This window comes from Zalophus californianus, chromosome 17 (genome assembly GCF_009762305.2).
Source record: "Zalophus californianus isolate mZalCal1 chromosome 17, mZalCal1.pri.v2, whole genome shotgun sequence".
Taxonomy (NCBI): Eukaryota; Metazoa; Chordata; class Mammalia; order Carnivora; family Otariidae; genus Zalophus; species Zalophus californianus.
The window spans coordinates 51,739,661-51,761,938 of NC_045611.1; the positions used below are offsets into that span (position 1 = coordinate 51,739,661).

At 59.7% G+C, this 22,278-nt stretch overlaps 1 protein-coding gene across 2 annotated transcripts; it reads right to left on the reverse strand.

Annotated features, from left to right (window-relative positions):
* Positions 1-15: 15 nt before the first annotated feature.
* On the reverse strand, positions 16-22,278 carry NAPA (NSF attachment protein alpha). 2 transcript variants are annotated; one of them, XM_027619556.2, is made up of 11 exons: positions 22,028-22,278; positions 13,359-13,438; positions 10,727-10,843; positions 5,931-5,977; positions 4,777-4,854; positions 4,499-4,554; positions 4,318-4,402; positions 3,385-3,489; positions 2,231-2,299; positions 1,729-1,779; positions 16-793 (listed from the first exon to the last, which is right to left on the reverse strand). In XM_027619556.2, the coding sequence occupies exons 1-11, from the start codon at positions 22,123-22,125 to the stop codon at positions 692-694; spliced, it is 888 nt and encodes a 295-aa protein (XP_027475357.1). In that variant the 5' UTR covers positions 22,126-22,278; the 3' UTR covers positions 16-691. The 2 variants fall into 2 exon arrangements, with proteins under 2 accessions (XP_027475357.1, XP_027475358.1); XM_027619557.2 differs by lacking the exons at positions 5,931-5,977; positions 13,359-13,438; positions 22,028-22,278 and having other exon boundaries at positions 10,727-10,786.

A 22,278-nucleotide genomic window follows, 5' to 3' on the forward strand; every position in this document is an offset into this window, starting at 1 on the left:
GAGGAAGAAGAGAGACTCATGCAAAGTGTTCTTTTTTATTTTCTTTCTCAGGCCAGCTGCAGCTTCCGACCACAAAACCTCAAAGCACTAGGGAAGAGGCAGATGTAGGGGTGGGTGCAGGGATGACCCTCTGAGCTCCAGGGCCTGTCTATCCTGAGAGGTCAGGGCTGCAGGAGGCTGGGGGTGGGGGTGGGGAGGGGTTCCCGGCACTGGAGGGGAAGGAGCCCACCCCCGTGGAGAGAGCAGATCTCAGCAGCTGCATGTGCTCAGAGCTCGGCTGGAGGACAAGTGGGAACGACAGAAACCAGCCTCGTGCCTCAGCCGGTCAGGAGATGGGGGACCAGATGCCGACCCCCACCCCTGGCAGCACCCACAGCAAATAGGTCTGTGTCAAAGAGTCTATGTTTTGGGGCAGAGAAGGGGCATCTTTGAGGGGCTTAAATAAATGGGTAGGCGGCGAGGGATGCAGCAAGAACAGAGGGGGACTGTCTGGCCAGCAGGCCTGGCCTCAGGGGCCCCAAAGCAGGGCTGAGCCCGCACTGTGGCTTGGGGAGACTCCTCTGTGGGAAGGGAAGGGAGGTCTCACAGCCAAGGTCTCGGCCCCATCTCTCTCTCTGGGCTCACGCGCTGGAGGGGCGCGGGGGTAGAGAACACGGGGCAGGAAGACAGGTGCCAGGGGGCTGGGTGGGGCTTAGCGCAGGTCCTCCTCCTCCCCCTGGATCGTCTTCTTGATGCGGAGCAGCATGGTGGTGAGCCACTGGTCCAGCCGGGAGATGGCGTCGTACTCCTTCACCTGGGACACACGGGGAAGGGAAGGTGACAGGGGAGCCGGTCCTGTACCTGGCCCTGGCTCCATCCTTGTCCCCAAGCCCAGAGTCTCTGGTCCCCAAATTCTCTACATGTGTCCCAGCCCGCCTCCCTGAGGAGGAGCAAAGAGAGGGGGCTCCCTCTAAGGCTGCCTCGAGACAAAAAAAGGATGCTGCAGCATAAAACGGTCCAGCTTCCTTGTTTCATGGGTGGGAAACAGGCCTGGAGATGTGAAGGCCTGTTCCAAGCGCCACGGGGACGGGGCCAGGGAGAGAACTGAGCCCTGTCGCCCTGCCCCGGCCCCGCTCCTGCCTTCTCTGTGCCTGAGCTTCCTGACGTCCCGCCCACCGTCCGGGGCAGGATGGACCAGAGGGACTTTGGTCTCTGTCATTGGTGGTGGGGTAGGATTTCTGAGGGGCACCCAAGAGACAATACTTGACAGATGCAGTCTAGACGACTGGATGAGGACCGGAGCTGGGCCCAACCAAGTTCCAGATTGTTCAGAAGAGAGTAAGAAAAGGGAGAGACACCTCTGTGGGGCGGTTCTACCAAGGAAGCTGGTGCCGGAAGGGGGCCCCCCGCTTCCACGGCTCATCTCTCTCCCTCCCTGCTCCTCCCAACTGCTCACCAGGGACACTCACTGGTGCAAAGACCTTGGCCTTCAGGGACAGACAGACACCGGTCTGCCTCCCAGCTCTGCCCCCAAGGGGCAGAGGACGAGTTTCCTCACCTCCCCCCAGTGCCATCATCTCTAACAGGGGAAGGACACCTCCTGTACCTCTGGGGCTCCCTGTGAGGATCCTGGGGTGACTGGAGAAAGGGATTCACAGCCAGGACGGGGGCCGGAGAAAGGGTGGGATTCATGGGAGAGCGTGTCTGCGCAGGGCGCCCCCCACCCCGGCCCCGGCCCCGGCCACTCACCGCCTCGGTGTAGCTGTCGATGTTCTGCTCCTCATGGGCGTCTAACAATTTCTGCAAGAAGATGGCAGGCAGGGGTCAGGGACCAAGGCTGGCCTGAGGCCCGACCTGGATTAGACCCACACACACACCATCCTGGGGGGGGGGGGGCGGGTCAGGGGGGCTCCCGTGCTGGGACGGAGGAAGGGGCCGGTTCCACCCCTGCCCGGTGCGTGTGCGTGTGCGCATGCTCATGTGAGAGATCGCTCTGCCCCTACCTCCATCACCACCCGAGCCTTACTTTTCTCATCAAGAAAACAAGAGGCCCAAATGAGGGAAAATAAAACAAAACCAAAAGACCTTTAAGAACCGCCGTACAAACCCTGATGATTATAGTAACCAGAGCCCAAGCCTCCGGGTACTCCCCCACCTCCAACCCCCAATCCTGGCTGAGCCCTCCAGGCCCAGAGGCAGGGAAGGGGCAGGGAAAGGGCGGGGAGAGGGCTGCAGAGCGCCCAGTACTCACTTTCATCAGTGTGCACTCCCGGGAACCAGAGAACGCGGGGAACAGCTCCTCGTACTTCTGGACAGCGAGCTGGACATTGCCAGGGTGGAAGGAAGGAAGGGGACAAGCTAATGAAGATGGGCCACTGGAGCCACTGGCCTGGCAGCCAAGGGGATCTGAGACATCTGGCCCCCCGTCAGCGCTCTGCGCCCTTCCCCTGGCCTCCAGTGTCACCTGGCTCTGTGCCTGGAGGGCACCTCTGTGGGGCTGTGCCCAGCCAAGCCTGCTGCAGAGACAGCTTGTGGGGATGAAGCAGCGGGGGGGTGGGGGGGTGGTGGTGTCTCCCAGGCCAGTGCCCAGGGTAGGGGGCAAATGACAACTGCCTCGTATGAACCCATCCTACATGCCAGGGCTGCTGCTGGGCGCTTCCCACATTTAACCATCATGTGGACCCAGGGAGGGTCAAATGACGGTGACCCCTATTCTGAAAGTGGGGAAATGCGCCAACGACCTGCTCAGGGCACAGGGGACGTGGGGGCGGGGACGCGAACCAGCTCAACACCAGAGCCCAAGCTCTTACCCTCAACGGGAGCAGGGGTGGCGGAGGGCAGTGCGGCTGGGGCCCCAGCAACGCTGCATCCAGGAAAACTCCAGCTCCCCCCTGGGCCGTTCCCCACCCCCTCGCCCAGCACGGGCCCCCTCTCTTGCCAAAAAGCCCTGAAAATGGGTGGTGTGGGCACACATGCTATGGTTCAGATCAAGACACTGGGAGTCAAAGATCTGGAACCCAGCCATGTGGCCTTGCATAAGGGTCTCTGGTCTCAGCCTCAGCGTCCTCATCTGTAGAACAGGGGACAGTGACGCTGACCTCAAGGAATGCAAGGAAGGATTCAAAACGTGCTTTTGCTGAAGACAAGGCCTGGCACTGAGTGAGCCTGGAGCTGGATAAACTCAAAAGTGGCAGAGACTGGGCAGGTGACACCAGGGCCAGGAACACACCAGTGAGAACACGCATTTCCTGTCTGCAGCTGACTGTCGGGTGTTGGACGTGAGGGAGGGGCTCACCTCTATTAAGGGGTTAGAAGGTGATTTGGCCTAATGATGGACACTATGCTCCGAGGTGGTCACTGGGAGGTGGGGGAAGCTCTGGGCGGGCCCACGGGGCCCCAGCTCACCTTGGCATTGAGCATGTCGATGCAGAAGTGGCAGAGGGCCGCCTTGAAGAAGTAGTCCTTGGCGCTGTACTTGAGGAGGGGGCTGTCCATGGCGTTGGTCCCCACCTGTGACCATGTGGAGGCGGCACCATAAGCTTGGGGCAGGCAGCCAGAGGGCCAGGGTCACTGCCAGGCACCTGGGGGCCAGCTGGGAGCCGCATGTGTGTCCCGGGTGAGGTCCTGCTAACCCGGGACCTCAAGGGCAGGGAAGCCAAGGACCAGCCCCAGGGAAGTCAGCCGGTGGTGTGTGGGCAGCGAAGGCCCAGGGTATGGCAGGAGATGGGTGTTGCCACAAGGCTGAAGCCAGGTGTCCGTAGGCCCCCTGAGGCACCCACGACGCTGGGGAGGAGGCGGCCCTGCTGTCAGGCCCCACGGGAGGCTGGCACGCGGTGGGCAGAGGGGTGGCAAGCTGCGGGAACATGAGACGTGGCGCCCGCCCCCCTCTCCTCCAAGGCCAGCTGCCTGCCTTTCTCTTGGCCAAACTGAACCCACCAGGACAGCCTGGCCCGCCCAGCCCTCCCCACACAGCCCAGGGGAGCCTGCGCACCCATGTGACGTTCCCTCCCTGTCCCGCCCACCACGTTCGTGACCATGCTTCCTGGTCCCCTTCCTGCAGGCTCCTCAGCTACCTCTGGCCACCCCAGGCCTCAGTGATTCACTTCCTCCAGGACCCTGGGCCTCCCCAGAAGCTCCCTGTGAGAAGCGTACAGGGAGAGGGCGGTGAGACCGTGTGGGGTCGTGGGTGGACAAAGGTTTAGCCAGCAAAGACAGGATGAGCGCCAGAGAGGTGATGGAGGGAGGCATGTGACAGAAGGCAGGGGGAGGGAGCACTGTGCAGATGCTGGGCACAGTGCCCTCCCAGAGAGCAGGGCTCGGAGCCCCGCCTGTTCCCACCTGTTCATAGATGTCAATGGCCTTCTGATACTGCTCCAGCTGAGCGGCGTAACCAGCCACCTTCAGCAGACACTTGTTGGCTGAGCTGCGTGGGGTGGGTGGAGAAGAGAGAGATCGGTGGTGGCCTGGGGGCTTACTGGGGCCTGGGGAGGACAGGGAGAGGGGAGCCCGCGGCCCGTACCTGTTGGATTCCTCCCCTTTGTAGTAGTCTGCAGACTGCTCGTAGTGGGCGATCGCCTGGGGGAGACACGGGGAGGGGGCAAGGTGACCGCTGTCCACCACGGGCCCGGCCCTGGGGCCTGCACGCAAGTTCTGCCCATGCCCCATGCCCCTCTTCCAGGACTCAGCCACCAGAAACCTCCCAAGTGGACAGAGCAGAGAGACGAACCCCAGTCCGAGGGGACCGGCCACTGTGGTCCTCTCCCCACCGTTGGCCAGGCAGGGCCGACGGCCACTCACCTTCTCGATATCCACCAGCTCTGTCTCATAGATCTCGGCGATGGAGATGTGGTGCTTGGCCGCAATCGTGAATCGGCCCTGGGTGGGACACGAGGGGGGGGGGCCTCTGTGACGAGTGATGTCCCCAGCGCCCCACCCCAGCCCGCTCTTGCCCTTCCAGGTCCCCAAAGCTGGTGGGTCCCTGTCCCTTGGCCGCACCAGTGAGGTGTGCACAAGAAGGTACCGAGAGCCAGGGGGGCATAGGCCTTCAATAGGAGGCTCGACTGAGAGGCCTGGGTCCGAGTGCCGCCCTGACGGGGTGACCCTGGGCACTTGCCTCCCCATTCAGCCTCCGTGTCCATCCTGTCCACAGGGACATGGGCAAACGAGGCAACGCCAAGGTCATGGGGGCACGGGTACCTGGTGGAGGGCCTGGCCTGGGGAAGCATTTGACAGATGGCCCACAGAGGTGGAAAGACCAGCCTAGAATCGCCTGGTAAAAGCTCTGGAGAAACCAGGCTGACAGCTGGGCATCCCTACTGCAGAAGAGACAGCCTTTCTTGGCCTCCCCCCGGCCCCCAGTGTGGCCATGGAAGCCGCCCCCCACCCAGGCCAACCCCCAGCTTCCCCCACAGACATGCACAGTTCTCCCGAAAGAGGCCTGGAGCTCCCACAGGGGCTGAGCACAGGCCACCAGCCTCCCCGCAGCGGGCGTCCAGGCGCCTGGCCCTGCTGAGGGACATCAGGAAAGGCCGAAGCTCTGGGCTCAGCGACTCCTGTTTGTGGCCATGTGTCCCTGGGCAAGTCACGTCACTTGTCTGGGCCCCCCTTTCCTGTCACACGGGGAGGATTAAACCTCTAGCACTGTTCCATCTACGATACTCCAGCATGGCCCGGGACCTGGCAGGGGAAGGGGTCCGACGAGACAGAGATAGAGGGTGAGGGGCAAAAGCAGCAGAGCGGACAGGAGTCTGGTCCTGGCTCCCTGGCGGAGCCGCCTCCAGGCCTCCCCTATCATGGGGGTGCTCCCTGGGGCGGGGCAGGGGCTGGCCCAGGTGACCACACTCCCGCAGCTCCCACTCCCCCTCGCGCCTGCTCCTGGTGCCGGAGCTGGAACGGCAGGCTGGAGCAATATGGTGGGGCAGGAGGGGGAGAGGACGGGCAGCCCCCCTTACCATGTCTGTGTAGATCTCGATGGCTCTCATCAAACAGTTAATGGCCTCTGGGGAGAGAAAAAGGGAGGCGAGGAGGAGAAATGAGAACGAGAAGTCATCTGGGCAGAAGCCACGACAGGAGGTGGCAGGGCTGTGCTCCCGTGGCTGGGTGGGGAGCTGAAGGGGTCCGTGAGCCCCAGGGAACGTGCTCAGAGCCATGGACTGTGCAGGCCGTGACTTTACTGAGGGCTGCCACAGCGCCACCGCCTTCTCGGCGACCCCAGGGACGGAACACAGGCCGACGGCCAGCCTCCCATGGGCATTCGGAGCCAGGCCAGCGAGGGCCCTACCCTCCACGACAAGAGGGGCTGGCAAGGGGAAAGGGGGGACCAGAGGGGACCGGGCCTAACACCTGAGGGATGCCCAGGTTTCCCCAGGGCTCTGGCACCTTGGCACTGCCCCATGTCCCCTGCACCTGTCTGGCCTCCATCTACAGCAGGAGGGAGCTGGATGCCGGGACACCCAGGTCCCCTGGGCTGGAATCTCCATCACTGGCTCCTGCCCACGTGTCTGCGTCCAGCAGAGCCCTCTGCTCTTGTCTCTTCCCCTGCCACCGGTCAGCTCCTCAAACCACAGGTCCCCCCCGCAACACAGCAAACACCAGGAAGGCCCACGAGAGGAGAAATTCGGCTACCTTTGTGGTACTACCTCTTCCAAGACCTAAAATTTGGGTATGGCTTTTTTTTTTTTTTAACACGTTATTTGGAGGAGAGAGAGCAGCATGAGTGGGAGGCATTTTCTAGCAGACCGAGATGAGCTCTCAGGGTGGATTTTTTAAATGTATCTCCGAGGAAAAGGTGTTGGGGGAGGTGCGGGGGGGGGGGGGAGGATGGAGAGCCTGGACAGAGCCAGGACGTGGGCTCAGAGCTGGGGGGGGGGGGGCTGCAAGTTCGTCCGTCCAGGGCACCCAGCAGGCTCCTGGTCCGCCCCCAGGGCCCCCACAGCCAGCCAGGCCCGCTGGGCGGAGAGGCCACGGAGAAGGGCCGAAGCTGGCACCTGCTCTTATGGGGCTAAAGGTCTCACTACCAGGGGGTGGGGGCGGGGGGGTGGGGAGGATATGTGAACAGAGGCTCTCAGCCTCGGACCTGGGACTGGGCCTTCAGGGAGTCCACAAGCCCCCCTAAATGTACATGCGAAAGGTGGGTGTCTGTGAGCACTCCTCTGAGGGAGGGAGAACCTGTAGGTTTGGGACAATTCTGAAAGGCCTCCGGAGATGCCAGAAAGATTCAGAGAATTTACACCATTTGGTCAGGGTTTTGAAGCTGACAACTGGAAGCCCAGGGCACCACAGAAGAAAAAACAGGGAAAGAGGAGGCAGAAGGAGAGAACACACACAAAAAACTAGTCGGAAACAAGACTCGCTTGAACACATGCACGTATTTTCCCAAAGACAGAATTCCTGAACTGATGAACCAGCAATGGGCTGGTTGCAACAGGGCGCTAAGGCTGATAAGGAGCTCGCCGGCTGGGCTGCAGGGAGCCGCCTCTGCACATCCCACCCGGCTCCAGCCTCCATGCCGGTGGGGGGCGGGAGGGGGGTGCCCTGTGGCCAGCAGGGAGACTCACCGGCTCCCTCTTCTGGGACACCGGGGAGCCCCACCCAGCACCTGCGCGCTGAGGTGGCCTAAGCGCCTCCCAGGGAGATGAGCAGGCCCAGGAGGGGGAGAGGCTGCGAGTTCCTCTCTCTGGTAGGACACACTCCCCCACAGCGGCCGCCCCAGGCCTACAGGGGCCCGGTGCCGGAGCGCTGTTAGCAGGGCATGGCCCTTGGAGAGGCAGAGGGGGCAGGAGATCACTCCCAGGCAGCATCATGGATTCACAGGGTTAAGTCCCCCTCACGTGGGCTCCTGCCTCGGGGACACCCCAGCAAGCGCTGGTAGACCAGCCGCTGACACACGGGACACGGCTGGCTTATCTCCAGTCACCAGGCCCCCGGGGATGAGCGGCCAGAGCACCCCTGGATGAGATCCAGCTCTCTGCGGTCCAGAGGGGGGAGGGTGCTGGCTTAGGCACACGGGGAGCCGTGCAACCCAGCGCCCTCGCCCCACCTGCTGGGCTCCAGCGGCCTCCGGGTCTGGCTGCCGTTTCCCACATCAAGCCCGGGACTCAGCCCTCCTGGGTGCAACGCAGGCACAAGGCAGAGTCCCACAAGGAAGCGGACTGGGTTAGAGAAAGCTACTGCGGCGTCTGGTTCGCGGGAGGCGCCCAGGAACGCGAGCATGCAGCCCCGGGCCGGCTCAGGCGGCTGGGGTTAGGGGCCTCCCTGGCCTGAGTCCCTCCAGAGCAGCCGGCAGAGGCTGGGAAAGGCTGGGAAACCCAGGAACCACCGACAGCTAGAGGCATCACATACCCGCCCCCCCCGCCCCCAGGCCACCATTCCAGGCAGACTCGCAGACAGAGCACGCTGACAGGCGCCAGATCCTTTCCTTCCACCCCGGCCGGCTCTGGCAGGCCTTCTGTGCGGGCTGGGCACCGGCTGCCTCTCGCGGGGAGGGCCCTCCAGGACTCCTGGAGGAGGTGCTGACACAGGACCGAGGCCTTCCAGGCGGCTAAGGGGACCAGCAAGGCCCCAGGGAGCTGGCCACCTGCTTGGGGAAGCCCGGTGGGGTTCCGAGTGGGCCCTCCTGCTCTGTTTTACAAGCCGAGTGGCCAAAGGGAGGAGGCCGGGCCTCTGATGGGGGCCACGGGCCACCCCTCACTAGAGATTTATCACACGCCAGGTGCTGTGCTGGCCAAGCCTGTGCTTTTTCTCACATGTGGTCTCTGCCTTTACCAGACCAGGAAACGGAGACCCAGAAGATGAAGCAACTGCCTGAGGTCACAGGAGAAGAGGCTTGGTCTAGACTCAGAGGAGACCACGCTGAGCCACACGCTACAGGAACCATTACTTGGGCGAGGAGTCCGCGAGGTGGCGGTGCTGGGTCACTGCTCCGGTGCCCCCCACCCTTGCTCAGCACCAAGAACCTGGTGCTCCAGCCAAGGTGCCCACTCAGGGCTGTGCCCAAAATAGGCTCCTCTCCTGGTCACTGCTCCTCTTGCTGCCTGAAAGGTCCTTCCCACCCCAGGTCCACCCCTCCCTCCCTGCCTCAGCTCCCAGGGCAGCAAACTGTGCTTGCTGATCCCTGGAGAAACCAAGCTGGCCCCCGGGGCCCCACGATGGCCACGTCAGCAGACCCAACGTGAGACACCTCTCACCCTCCGTGAGACACCTCTCACCCTCCGTGCTTCCTGAGGCTGAGCACAGGGCCACACCCCCGGCCCAGGCCCCAGCACCGAACACATGCCCTGCAGGACCCTGCCTCGAGCTGGAAAAGCTCAGATCAAAAGCCACCAAAGGATTAAGGACGCAACATCACAGACGCAACATCGAGGAGCCGGGTGGGGGCCTATCCGAGGGAAGTACTCGGGTTTGTTTAAAGAGCCAATGGGGCCACACACAGGTCATGAAGCCTGGCACTCAACTTCTGCCCCAGAAACGAGTCCTTCCGGTCACTCCGGAGTAGCAGCTGAACAGCACAGATGCTAGGGCGGCAATCCAGGAAGACCAGTTCCCCAGGGAGCAGAGGGAAGGCTGGTGTTGGGGAGACGGGACACAGACGTCCCTGGGTAATTCGAGGCAGCCCTGGGTCCTCCTCACATCTCCCACACGGCCTGCTGTGGCCCACCCCTCCACGAGGCCTCCCCTCTGGTTCTTGCCAAGCCTGGGCCCACCACGTGAGCCCCTCAGGCCAACCTCTGTGGGATGCCCAGATACACAGCAGTGACTGGTCAAGTCTGGGGATACAGAGAAGCTACTTGGTCTACAGAGACCCAATCCCTGCCTGGGAACGACAGGTCGGTCCCTGGCGGTGGTAACGGATCCGCCAACAACTCGCCAGCACCGGGGTAGGAACTGGTGCTTACCAAGCCTTGCAAACACCTCGGTGCCCAGCTGCAAACTGTCCTCTCTTGGGAAGGGCAGGTCTTTGTTCCAAGACGAGGCATCTCCCTTTTTTTTTTTCTTAAAACATTCACGTATTTCCTATTCTCTCATGAGAGAATAGTAACAATAGATGGTTACCTAAAAAAAGTATCTCTGCTTGCTAAAATTAAAAAATTAGCAACCTGTGTCTGGCAGCGAGATGGAAAACAGAAATTAAAATTCCAGCTCCCTGAGACCCAAAATTCTGGTACCCACCGGGCTGTGCTTCTGCTTCGGGATGTGCCCGACGGGACGAATGGTTTTCTCACCATGAGTCAGTCCCAAACCGGGCTTTTCTCCCCAACGCTGCCTCATTTTAAGTAACTTGTTCCCTCTGGCAACTCCCATCATGGGCTGTGTTCTGATTCCCCCCCCCCCCCCCCCCAGGGTGTAGGGAAGCCAGGTTAGGATAATTTCCGCTCCTTTTTCGGCAGCAACTCCTACCTGGCTGGTCTCAGAACCCCCTCCCACCCCCCTGTGCGTGTTAATTCTGACAACAGAACAGATTTTCCTCTCTCCTTGGCATGCGGTGGGTCTGCAATGTAACTCCCACTCCCAAATGCTCCCCGGCTCTGGGAGGGAAGCGATCAGCTGCGCACACAAAGTAGCAGGGGGAGGCGGAGGCTTGGAGCGGGATGCAAATGCCAACCGGAAGGGAGCCAATTGCGAAGTTCAAGCGCAAGTGTCTCCCTGCCAGCCTGTGGCGCCTGTCCCTGGAGAGAACCGGCGCCTCACGGAGACCTGAGGACTTCCGTGGAGAGTGCTCAGCTGGCCCCAGAGACCCGCGGAGGCTCACCTTGGGGGTCGGCTTTCTTGAACGCGTTGCCGGCATCCACAAAGCAGGTGGCCGCGTCATGTTTGCTCTGGAGCTGCAGGTGCAGCTGGGCTGCCTGGCAGAAAGCGTTTCCGGCAGCTGGAACAGAGAAGAATGAGCTCAGCCTTAGTGGGGCTCCGCTTGTCAGAAGCCATCCCGACGCTGGCCCGGGAAGGGGCTCTCGGGAATGCAGAGGGCTCTGGAGAGAGGAAGGGACTGGCCTGGCAGGGGTGGGGAGGTGGTGCTGAGGTGAAGGCCTCGCCCTGTCGACCTGAGGCCTCCTGACTCCTGGGCTGAGGCTCCTGAAGGTCCATGAGGTGGACGCGGAGGGAGGAGGAAGCTGCCTGAGGGGGAGGCCCCTGAGCCCTGTGTATACAAAGAGAGAGCCAGGTGGGGGCCAGCTAACATCCCATGGCCCTAATCTCAGCCTCTGCCAGTATTTCCAGGGCCACCAACTTCTAAAGATCCAAGAAGGCAGACGGGGCCGAGAGCTATGCAGGATACAGAAACTATCCCCAGCTGACCCCCGCAGTGGCCCCGTGGGACGGCAGGAACTCGAGCGCATGGGGACAAGTGCCGCTGGGCAAAGGGCGGTGCAGACCACATGGGGGGCCCAGTTTGTCCAGTACTTGGCTGCAGGTGGTCATCCTGAGCTGCTCCCAAGCCACTGTGGTCACCCGTCTGTCTCCTAAGTTGCCTGGCAGCTTGCAGAAGACAGTGGCCCGGCTCCTCCTCTGGGGCTGGAGAGCAGGGGTGGGACGGTCCTGATCGGAAGCTCCAAGGCCCACCGCCAGCTCAGCCAGCCCCCACCTGAGGCTCCACTGCCCTCCGTCCTCCTCCTCCTCCTCCTCCTCCAGCTGCGTCGGAATCACACAGTTCCGGAGCTGGAAGGAGACCAGAGGGTCTGGCCCCCTCCTGGAACTTCAGAGCAGCAGGAAAGACAAAGCAGCCCAGTTTCCATCATGTATGATTTATTACTTTTAAGGGCTCAAACGTGAGTGCAAAATTTCCAGAAAAGCAGTATCGTTGGGAGAAAAATGAAACACGGCCCTGGATCTTTGTTTGAATAGCTGGGGGGGGGGGGGGGATGGGAAGGAAGTAACACATTTTAGGGGCAAAGCGATGTCTACGCGACTGAGAAATACTCTTTCTCTAAAGGCACCTCCTTAGTTTGGGAGCACGAAATTATACAGGGCACGTGGCTGTGTGCACTATCTATCTGGTGAAAGCTCAGTTTCCAGGAAACCAAAAATGTTCTCAGAAAATGAGGAGACTCCGTCTCACCGGGGCCTCCTGGGGTCCCATTCCAGGCTGTGTCTCCTTCTGGTCAGGAAGTTCCTCCTGGGGTCCCAAACCTGTCTTTGCTCGATTTCCTTGATCCAATCTCACTGAAGCTTGAGGCTGAGTCCTGGAATCAGCCCTGAGAAGCTCAACGCGCTAGATTTTCAAAGCTCTCCTCCAGGCCCTCAGGCAGCTCCCGACCAGCTCTTCTGGCTTCTCAGGCCTCCAGGAGCCCCTCCCTGCCTATCCACCTCTCCTCCGTGGAGCCGGCCAAGCGCCAGTCTGACCACAACCTTGAAGCCAAGTCAGAGGAACGGCGACTCTGGTCTCACTCCGCCCACGAACACAGGTTCTGAGTGTCTCCGGAGGCGCATGACCTGGGATGCCCTGTTCTGGGGGGAGGCCCTTGCAGCAGTTTGTGACACGGTGTGCGAGAGCACACAGAAGGCTCCGGTGGGCACCTCACAGCCACTCCTGAAGTTTGCTAATCTGCCGACCAGGGTTCCTTCCACCCTGACGCGGGGAGGTGGTGGGCTCCCAGGCATGACAAACACGGAGCTCGGGGCCACCACATTTACTGAGTGCTGGCTGCCCTCGGTGGGGATGCCTGATCTCCATGAATGCCCACTGCAGCCCCACGAGGGCGGGACTGCCGCTGTCCCCGCTGTCGGACTCAGCAGGAGTCAGAATGGGAAGTAACCTGCCCGGGGTCACATGGCCAGCCTGAGCTGTGCCACGAAGAGAGAGCCTGCAAAGGCCCTGAAGCCACACAGAGGCCGCTCCAGAGTTGGAGCTCTGCCTTCTGAATTCTGGTTCTGTCCCTCACCAGTAGTGGCGCCTCAGGCCCGGGTCTGAGCCAAGCCTCGGTTTCCAATAACGGGGATGTTAACGGTAGTGCCCCTCACAGAGCTGCTGTGACGATTCCATTCAATACGCATGCTTGGCACTTAGGGGCACACTTGATAAATGGTTAAGGTGACCACTGGAACCACTGGAATGGTCTGCTACGTCTAGCATTCAGACCTGATAAAAGCAGTAGGGAGGAATTTCCGGGGAAACCGGACATTCGGAGTTTAAGGAAAAACCCCTCCAAGAGCTACGTGGATTCAATCATCTATTTATCCTTACAGTCCTCTCGCCAAGGCCCTGCGGCCCAAGTAAAATAACCCAGTGGGCTCCAAGTGAGCCAGTGGCAGGCCGACGGGCTTCCGGTGCCAGAGGTGGCATGGAGAGACTGGGGGCTGCAAGGCGAGCCCCAAAGCCAGGCCTTCAGGACTGGAAGTCAAGGGAAAAGAGAAAGGAGCACGAAGGGGTTCTAGCAGAGATCACGTACCACTCCAGTTTTTGGCCATTTTGAACATGTTTGCTGCTCTGGTGTAGATCTCACACGCTTCCTCTATTTTAGATGAGCCTCTGGGGAAAGAAGGTAAAAGGAGATGAGATGCGCTAATCTGGTAGTAAGAAGCAAGCCAGCGTTCTGTCCTGGTGACAGTGGAGATGTGCCCCTACCCCCCCATAAGGCCTCTGTGAAGCCCACTGCAGCCCAGGCCTCTGCTGAGGGTTCAGGGGAGACCCAGCCTGCGGCCCCCGCTCCCCTCCCCGGCACAAAGGCACACTCAATGCAGGCTGCCTGGGCCCTCCCTGGGGAGGCCTGGGTCACCCCCACTCGGCGGGGATGGGGTAGGGGAGGGGGAAGACTTCCCAACCTCCCAGTGAGCCCAGCCTCTGACGGCCTCTTCCACTTCTGCTCAGTGAACGCTGGTTTCCCAGGCTCTATGCAAATTCCCCCACCGCCCTGCCAAGAGATTGCAAAGCATTCTGGGGAAGGAGCCCAGCTCTGGATGACTTGTCCATTCCCCAATGCCTGAAGCCCATGCCTTACACGCTGCAGGTGTTCAGGGAAGACCTCTCGACCCTACGAGTGTGCCGTTACTAATTCAGGACGTAGCAGATATACACAAAAAACTAGACTTTCTTCTCTAAGGTGGGGTCTACAGAACTGTGGGGCCAGGTGCAAGAGACAAGATTTCCGCACCCTACACTCCTCCTTTGTACTGCCTGAATTTTCTTATCTTCTGCCTATTTTACCTGCCAAAATGTATTTACATAGAACACAGAAAAGATATACATGACTTCTAAATATCAGGATTTACATTTGGTTCTATGGTCCAGCAGTGAGTTACATGTCTAGCAATCTACCCCAAGAAACCAATCAGAAGAGGTATAAGGATGTTCAGTGCAGAATTATTTAAAATGGCAAAACTACCTTCAAGGAACTTACTGCGCCAGAGCAGGGGTCTGAGAGATACGGAGGAGTACTTAAAAAAAATCAAAGAGCATTCTGCTTAGGCAGCTTTCCTCTGCCCTCCTGAGATCTCCAAGCGGTGCATCGGAAGCTCTTCCTTCATGAGTACCTTGTCTGCGAGCCCCCACCATGTTTCTGTCCTTCCACCGCCGAGAATGCAACCCGCCTCAGCTCATGAGGTCTGTGGTCTCTGCAACTGTTCCAACACCCATGGCCCACATAAACCAGTAGGAAAAAACCCTACCTGCCGAGTTCCACCAAATGGATTTCAGATCCTCTCTTCGCTGACATCAGTGTTTTGTGTCGAACGAGGAGAAAAGAGAGGCATTTTCCAATAGAAAGGCAAACAAATCATGGTTCCTGTCCCCCCCCAACCCGTGTCCACTGGCCCTGGAAACCGACCAGCCCCTGCTGCAGCTGTGGAGGGCCTCCGGGGTAGTTTTGGGAGTCGTGTTCACAGCGTTCCTTCCTTCAGTCCATTTCTTTGAATCACAGGACCTGCGAGTTACAGTGATCACACCAGGCCCCCTAGCCACCCTCCTGGAAGATTTCACTCAGCAGGTCTGGGTGGGGCCTGGAATCCGGCTTTTTAAACAATGGGCCTGGGTGAATCAGAAAGCTCAGGTGAGTTCTGGAGGAAAAAGCTGATGTAGACCCACTGCTTGGAAAGCGGCCCCAGCGACCCCTTCGGAGTCAGGCTGTTTCCAGGCTGTTTCCGAGTCAGGCTGTTTCCGTTTGTAAATATACCCCAGGGCAGGCCAGCTGGCTGGCCAGGACTGGAATCCCGGCCTCATGAATCCACATCACAGGAGGTAAGTTCTTAGCTGAAAAGTCTCTGCCTTCTGGGGCTGTGCTGAGGCGTCTCCCCTACCCTCTGTTGTTCCACAGGAAGTGCCCCCCCCCCCCCCGCCCCGGGGAATGCACTCCTATGCTCACTCTGCTGGGTCCCAGGGTCTTCCCTCGACAGCTTCACCCCAGCTGGCCCAACACACCTTGGGCTTGGGGCCCCTGCTTGGAGTGACCTCTTTAGAACCCACTCCTGGCCTTGGAGAGGTGAGGAACTTCACAGGCGGTAGGGGGGCCTCTGAGGCCTAGATACAAAAATCCTCTGGGGGACCTTCTCTAGAACGTTCTCTGACTTAAAAGGGGATGGATGCGTTCACAGACCGAGGTCATGTCTCCCCACGCCGTGGATCCCCTAGCTCATCCTTCCCTTCTCTGTGGGAACAACGAAGTCCTATCCAGATTCGGCCAGCCTCTGAAAAACCTCAGGCTCCTGGATGAGCAGAAATGGCTTGTCCCACCGAGAGGCCCAAGGCGGGGTGACTGACAATGAACAGAGCCAGCCCCAGCTGGTCTGTTTCAGCTCGGTGGGACAGAGTGAACACAGCACACAAAGGCTGTCTGTCAGCTGCCGGGCCGCAATTCTGTGATCCCAGGCCAGCCCTGCGTTGGGTCAGTGATTCTAACTACGGAGAGGGAAAACCACAGGGATTAATGTCTGCTTAGGTCTGCCTCCTCCCTCCTCTCCCGACTTGGGTCCTGGCCATTTCCATGCCAGATGATGATTGGGGAATCTCTGGAGTTCCATCGTCTCCTGTAAGAGATGGAAGCGGAGTTCCCAGAGGGGAACAGGTGACTCGCCTTGGGTCACTGGCAGATCTTGAGACAGAAGCCCTTCCCACAGCCACTCATTCACCTGGGGAACAAATGTGAGCATTTATTATGTGCCAGACACTGCAGATACTAGCAGTAAACCAAGGAGAAAGACCTGGCTCTCAGTAAACAGGACATCAGTAAGGTGATTTCCGAGTGAGTAAGCACTGGAGGGACTGGGGGAGGAGGGGCCGCTCTGGATGGGCAGATCCACGCCACAACTGCTGTGAAGATGTGAAAGTCAAGTTCCGTCCTCAAAGACAACCAAGGAGCCACTGACAGAAGGAGGGAGGAGCCCTCCAGAGAGCAGTCACAGCATGTGCAAAGGCCCTAGGACACCAACAGGCGTGGCCAGTTCAAAACAGCAGCGGCCCGGCTGGCTACAGTGCAGGGAAGGGTAGGAAATGAGGCCGGAGGGGCAGGTGGGGGACCCCCATGCTGGAGGCCAGGGGAAGGGGTGAGGCCCTATTATACCGTAACAGGCAGGTGTCTGGCAGGGCCAGTGACCAGAAGGAAGAAGTCCTCAGCTCCAGTGCTCTACCAAGCTGCCTCCCCACAGGATAAATCTGCGGTTTACTACAGGACTTCTCCCCGAGGTTAGGGCAGCTCTCAGAGCACTCATCGGAGTGTGGCAAACTCCCTTCGAGGAAGAAACCAGGCCTCCTCCAATGCCTCCCGCAGGAGATCCAGAAAAGCTAGTTGGGCCTACCTCTCACGAAGAGCCCGGTGGCAGCACAGGCGACAGCTGACGGTCCCTCCCCCACTGACCTCCCCCGAGCTGCCTCTGCTTAGCTCTCCCCATCCCGCGGCTCCAGCTCCGAGTCACGCCGGGAATAGAGGGAACTGGTTTGGGCCAGCCTGGTGCAGGCCTGTCTATAATTACCCACTCGGCTCTGCTTTCTGCCCCCTCCCCAGGCGGAGGAAGCAGTCTCAGGGCTCCCAGGCACAGCCACCAACCTCCAGCGACTGCCATATGGAGAGGCGCGCGCGGTGCCAGCGATGCACAGACGGCCCGGTGGGCCCTGGGCCAGGGGGGTCTGCAGGGCAGAGTCTCAGCCTCCCTCGCTCCTTCCTCCACCCCCTGGGCACCTCCTGGCTCCCAGAAACAGGCCACCCGGCCCACCAGCACTCTCCTAAGGGCTGCAAAGGGCAGGGCGGATGGAGTGACTCCCATTGTAGGTCCTCGACCCTCCCTGGCCCTCCTGTGCCTCCTGAGGGCCAAAGCCACTGCCCCTCACTCCTGTCCCCCGTTTCTCTGCTTCTCCAGTGTCCTGGGTGGGCAAGAAGGGACCCCAGGGCCCGTCCCACCCTTACCGTGTCTCAACATCCTACACACCTCCTTTACGTGATTAGAATGGCTTGGTAGGAGCACAGGGTTCCTCACAGTAACGCTCTGGGTATTAGCCCTGCTCCACCGAAGAGGAAGCTTGGGCTCAGAGGGGTTAAGGGGCCTGCCCACACTCATGCTGCCAGAAAGTGGCAGGGCCCAGAAACAGGACTCAGGCCTGGAGATCAAGTGCTGCCTTGCGTCTCACTCAGTGACCTGGGAGGCTTCCTTCCCCACGTCCAAGGGTCTTCTGCAAAACGAGAAGATGGACAAGGTCCCCGCCTGCTCTCGCCTCTGCTCTAGATTAAACAGCCAACGCTGTGCAGATTTCCCTTCCCTGATGAGCAGACGCTGCTCTCTGCTGGAGCCGTGCTGAGCACCCTCTAGGCAAGGGAGGGAGTTAAACCAGCCCCCCACAGAGGGCCCCGTCAGTGCTGCAGGCGGAAGAAACAGAGAACATGGAAGGTCCACCTGGCCCAGGGAGCGGGCAGCCACCAGCCCTCTTCCTCTGCTGACTGCACTGAGCTGTCAGAGACAGAGCTGTGGGATCCCCCGGCATCTCCTCCTGCCCCCCTGCAAGGCTAAGCCCTTTACCGCCCCCCCGCTCGGTAGTGCACCCCCTCACCCCGGCCTGATGGGTATGGGCTCCCGTGGGGCAGGGCCTGGCCTCCCTCCCCCACCCCCCAGTGCGCACACAGGCCCCAGGAAGGACTAAAGGCTAAACCTGTTACGCGCTAATGGCTGGGTTCTGCAACCACCCCAGGTCACTCTTGTGACACTCCTGTGACCCGTCTGTAACGGGTTTCTACACAACAGACCTGGGGGCCAAGGGAGGGGCTGAGACCAGTTTCAGGCACTTTGGTAACGGCGGGACTTTGGGCTGGCAATCGCAGAGCCTCAGTTGCTTTATCTGTAAAATGGAGACAAGGAACCTGATCTGGGAAGCAGCCCTGTGGGGATTAGAGATGACATATGCGCCATACCTGGCACAAAGAGCAGAGCAGAACAGGTGCTCAAACGGCTGCTATTATATGAAGGAGGAGAAACACGCTCCGAGGGCTGCCAGCCACCTGGCAAGGGGAATTCTAGAGTCACGAGGGGTTGGTGGAAAAATCGGGGACTGTAGTTAGGCCTGGACTCAAATGCAGGCTCGTGGCTTGCACGTCTCGGGTCCCTCTGTGACCCAGGGGGAGACACCGTCCCTAGCGGGGCTGCTGGGGGCCCTTGAAATCTTGCAGGTAGCCCCTGAGAGAGTGCCTGCCTCATGGCAGGCGCTCAGCTTGGCTCTTATCAGGCTGGCAGAGAGGGCACGTTCTAGAACTGTTTACCTATTTCCAATCTCAGCATGAGCTTTATCACCCCTGCCCCCAGGTTGGCAAGGTGGCACCCTCCTGATTTCCACAGGGCCCTAGGCCTCCAGCCTCCCCACCCCCCTCACTACATCCTGCGGACAGTGCTTATTTCTGGGCCACTGCCTTCCTGACAGTAAGCTCAATGAAGGGGGGGGCATGCCTGCGCACGGCGGGGCGGGTACTCCTCTAGTTCTCCTACTGATGCCCCTCTGCACCCCAACAAGATGACTTCACTGCAGCCCAAGAACTGAATGTGTTTCCTTTCCTTAACAGATGTTTCCGAAAGACCTCGGTCTCTCAGCTGTCCTGTCCCAAACAGAAGCACTGGAAGTTCTGTATAACCAGGCAGCAAAGTCCCCCCCCCCGTCCCACCGAGAAAGGCAGAGCCCTGGGACTGCAGCAAAATGATGGCCGGGGTACCCCCAAACCTTGCAGTCCCTCAGGAAGGACTCCACTCTGAGACTGGGCGAGGGACACCTGAGTTTTCAGCCATGGAGCCTGGCAGGGGGCAGGGCGCTCTGAGTGGCCACAGTGATTGCTGGAAACAGGCAGGCCGGGCTCATGCAGGCTCTGCAGGTGGAAGGTGGTCCAAAGCACAGCTGGAAGCTGCGGTTCCCACACGGGGCTTGGCAAAGGGCCCACCCACCCTACCCAGGCAGCCATTCTTCCCCTACAAAAGCCAGCCTCCAGCGTTCCTGGGGGTTGCAGGTGCCCATAGGTAGTTTAAACAGGACCTGATTGGTCAGGACCTGATTCCATCTTTAGGAACATGCTCTCGGTCTACGTGCTCTCGGTCTATGGAACACCTTATCATCCCTATTTTTCTGGTGCCTCCCACCCAACTTCCAGTAACAGCACTCAATGATAACAGTGAGCACTTAAATGCTCACCACTTCACAAGCACGTTCTCCGTTACTCTTTAGGACCACCCCACGAAGTAGGTATTACTATGATTTTCATTTCACAGACGCAGAAACTTCCTCAGATATTTCCTATCAACGTTGGTATCCAAGCGGAAAAGTTTTTGTCTTGGATGTCGGTAGGCAGGGGTTGGGAGGGCGGGGGTGGAGGTGTCAGGGATGAGGACAAGCCCCAGGGAACACAACCACTGTTTAGAACTCGTACCATTCCAGAGGGAGCACAGCGGGGAAGTTTGTGAATCCACCTGAAGCCTCAGAGCAGGAAGAAGGAGAAGGCATACCTCCCCTCCCCTTTTCTGCGGTTTCACTGTGCTTTACTCAGGAACTCTCTATCTTTTTGCTTCCAGAGAGAAGTCTGGGCTGCCCACCCCCCATTCCCTACAGCTCGCTGCCGCAGGGGCATGCTCTCTGGCTGGGGACTTAGGGAGGAGGAGGGAGCCAGAGGGAAGGTACACAAGGAGCTCGGATCTACTAACTGGCTGGTACCGCCTCCCTCGCGGGCCACTGGTGCCCCAAAGCCCTCTAGTGTCTGGAAGCCCAGCAACAGTGAAGAACAAAGGCCCTAACATCCAAGGATTAGGGCTTGCCCCAGATCCCAGGTGGACGCTATCTTACTTGGCCCTCTGACATGACCAGAGACCTCTCAGTTTGGAAGGTTACTGCTGAGGTTTCTGAAAGGGGAGGGAAAGGCACGAGGGACAAGCTGAGCCCCAACATTCCCTTCTCCGGTCCCTGAAGCCACTGGGGGCTGTAAGAAAAGGCTGTGAGGTGCTGAACACATGAAACCCCAGCTCCAGAGGGGAGGAGGTGCCTGGAGTGGCTGCTGGCCAAGAGGAGTCCTCTGGGCTGACCTGTCGTCGTACTCCCTGCTCTCAGACAGGCTCCCGTCAGTACCCCTGTCCTCTGCTCTCGCCTTGCCCACTCCCCTCTCAGCACCATCTCAACTACTTTTGGAGCTGGAAGGGACTGGGATGAATACACAGCTCTTTCACTTAAATGTTTGGAGAAAACTGCCATGTGGGGCAGGGAGGGAGGAGGAGTTATAGGGTAGGAGCCCCCTGAGACACCGAAGTCTGCCAACATCCTTCCTAAGTGTAGTGCCCAGAAATGGGCACGAGCCTCGGGGGGGAAATGAGTGTGGCAGCAAAGACAGCTCTGGGATCAGACAGGCCCAGGTCTCCCACTTACTGAGGAATCAGGCAAGTAAGTCTGTCCGCCTCCACAGGGATGTTGTGAGGATTCAATGCAAAGACACAGATAAGGTGCCTGAGCCAGGTCTGACTCAGAATCAGAGCACTTAATAAATACTATCTGGTATTACTACCATCACTGCCTTCACTCTCCCCCACACCAGCTGCTGCAGTCCTTTCTAAAAGGCCAGTGGGAACCCTCCAAGAACGGCCCTGTTACGGACTGAATGTGTCCTCTCAAGATTCATGTGTCGAGATCCTAACCTCCAAGATGACGGTATGCGGAGATGGGGGCCTTTGGGAAGTGATTAGATCGCGAGGCAGAGCCCTCCTGACTGGGATAAATGCCTTTATAAAAGAGCCTCCCAGAGGGCCAGTTCTTCCCTTCCATCACTGCTTCCACAATGTGAGGACACAGTGACAAGTCCCCTGTCTATGAGAACGCAGGCCCTCGTCAGGCACGAAATCTGCCAACACCCGGATCTTGGGACTTCCAGCCTCCAAACTGTTAGAAGTAAATGTCTGATGTTTATAAGCCACCCGTTCTAGGGTACTTTGTCATAGCGGCCCAGACAGACTAAGACGGCCCCCATTTAAAATCCTCAATGCTCTCCAGCACCTCAAGTCCAAGGTTCTTTCTCCAGTTCATGCAGCTTTCTCTCAGGCACCCTCACACACCTCACACCTGGGCTCATCACTCCCAGGATCACCTCAGCCCTGACTCCCTCAGCCCCATCGCCCAGAGCTCATGCAAATCCACTGCGGTTCGCCTTGGAAAGGTCAATCTGCTGGGCAGGTGTCCTCGGTCCCAGGCCCCACCGTGCCCATCAGGGATCCTTCAGATAGGTTCTCTTAGAACTCCAAAAGACTCTTTGACCTGGCTGCTCTCCCACGCCGGTCCCCTTCAGGGCCTCAGGCCGTGCTGCCTCGGCCCAGGTTCTCCTGCGGCCTCTTGGCCCACCTTCAGCCTGGGTCCCCTTACCGCCTCAAGACGGTGCGGCCTCGGTTTGGGTGCCCTCAGCCCAGGGCCCTCCCAACACCTCAGACTATCTCCCCTACAACCGTGTTGCTACTGCCCGGGCCCCCTGCCCTTAGCCTGGGTCCCCTCCGCTACTTTAGACCACGGCACCTCCTCCCGGAATCCCCTCCGTTCTCTAGGCTCGAGCCGTGCGACTCCGCCCCACCGCTTCAGGCCATGACTCCGTCGTCCTCTCAGTGTAGGTCCCAGCCCAGCCCTCGGCGTGGTTCTCACCCAAAGAGGCCCGAGAAGAAGGACTGCGAGTTCTTCACTTTGCGCTCCGCCTCGGCCAGCAGCGCCATCGCCTCCGCTTCCTTCCCGGAGTTGTCCATGGCGGCCGCAAGGGTACTCAGCAAACCGCCCGACCCGGGCCCCCGGGGGACTCAGCAGAGGCCCGGCCGCGGTAGACAGGTCGGGGGAGCTTAACAGGGCTGCGTTGACGTCGCACCGGTGCGCGCCGCCCGCTGCCCGGCACCATGTGACGT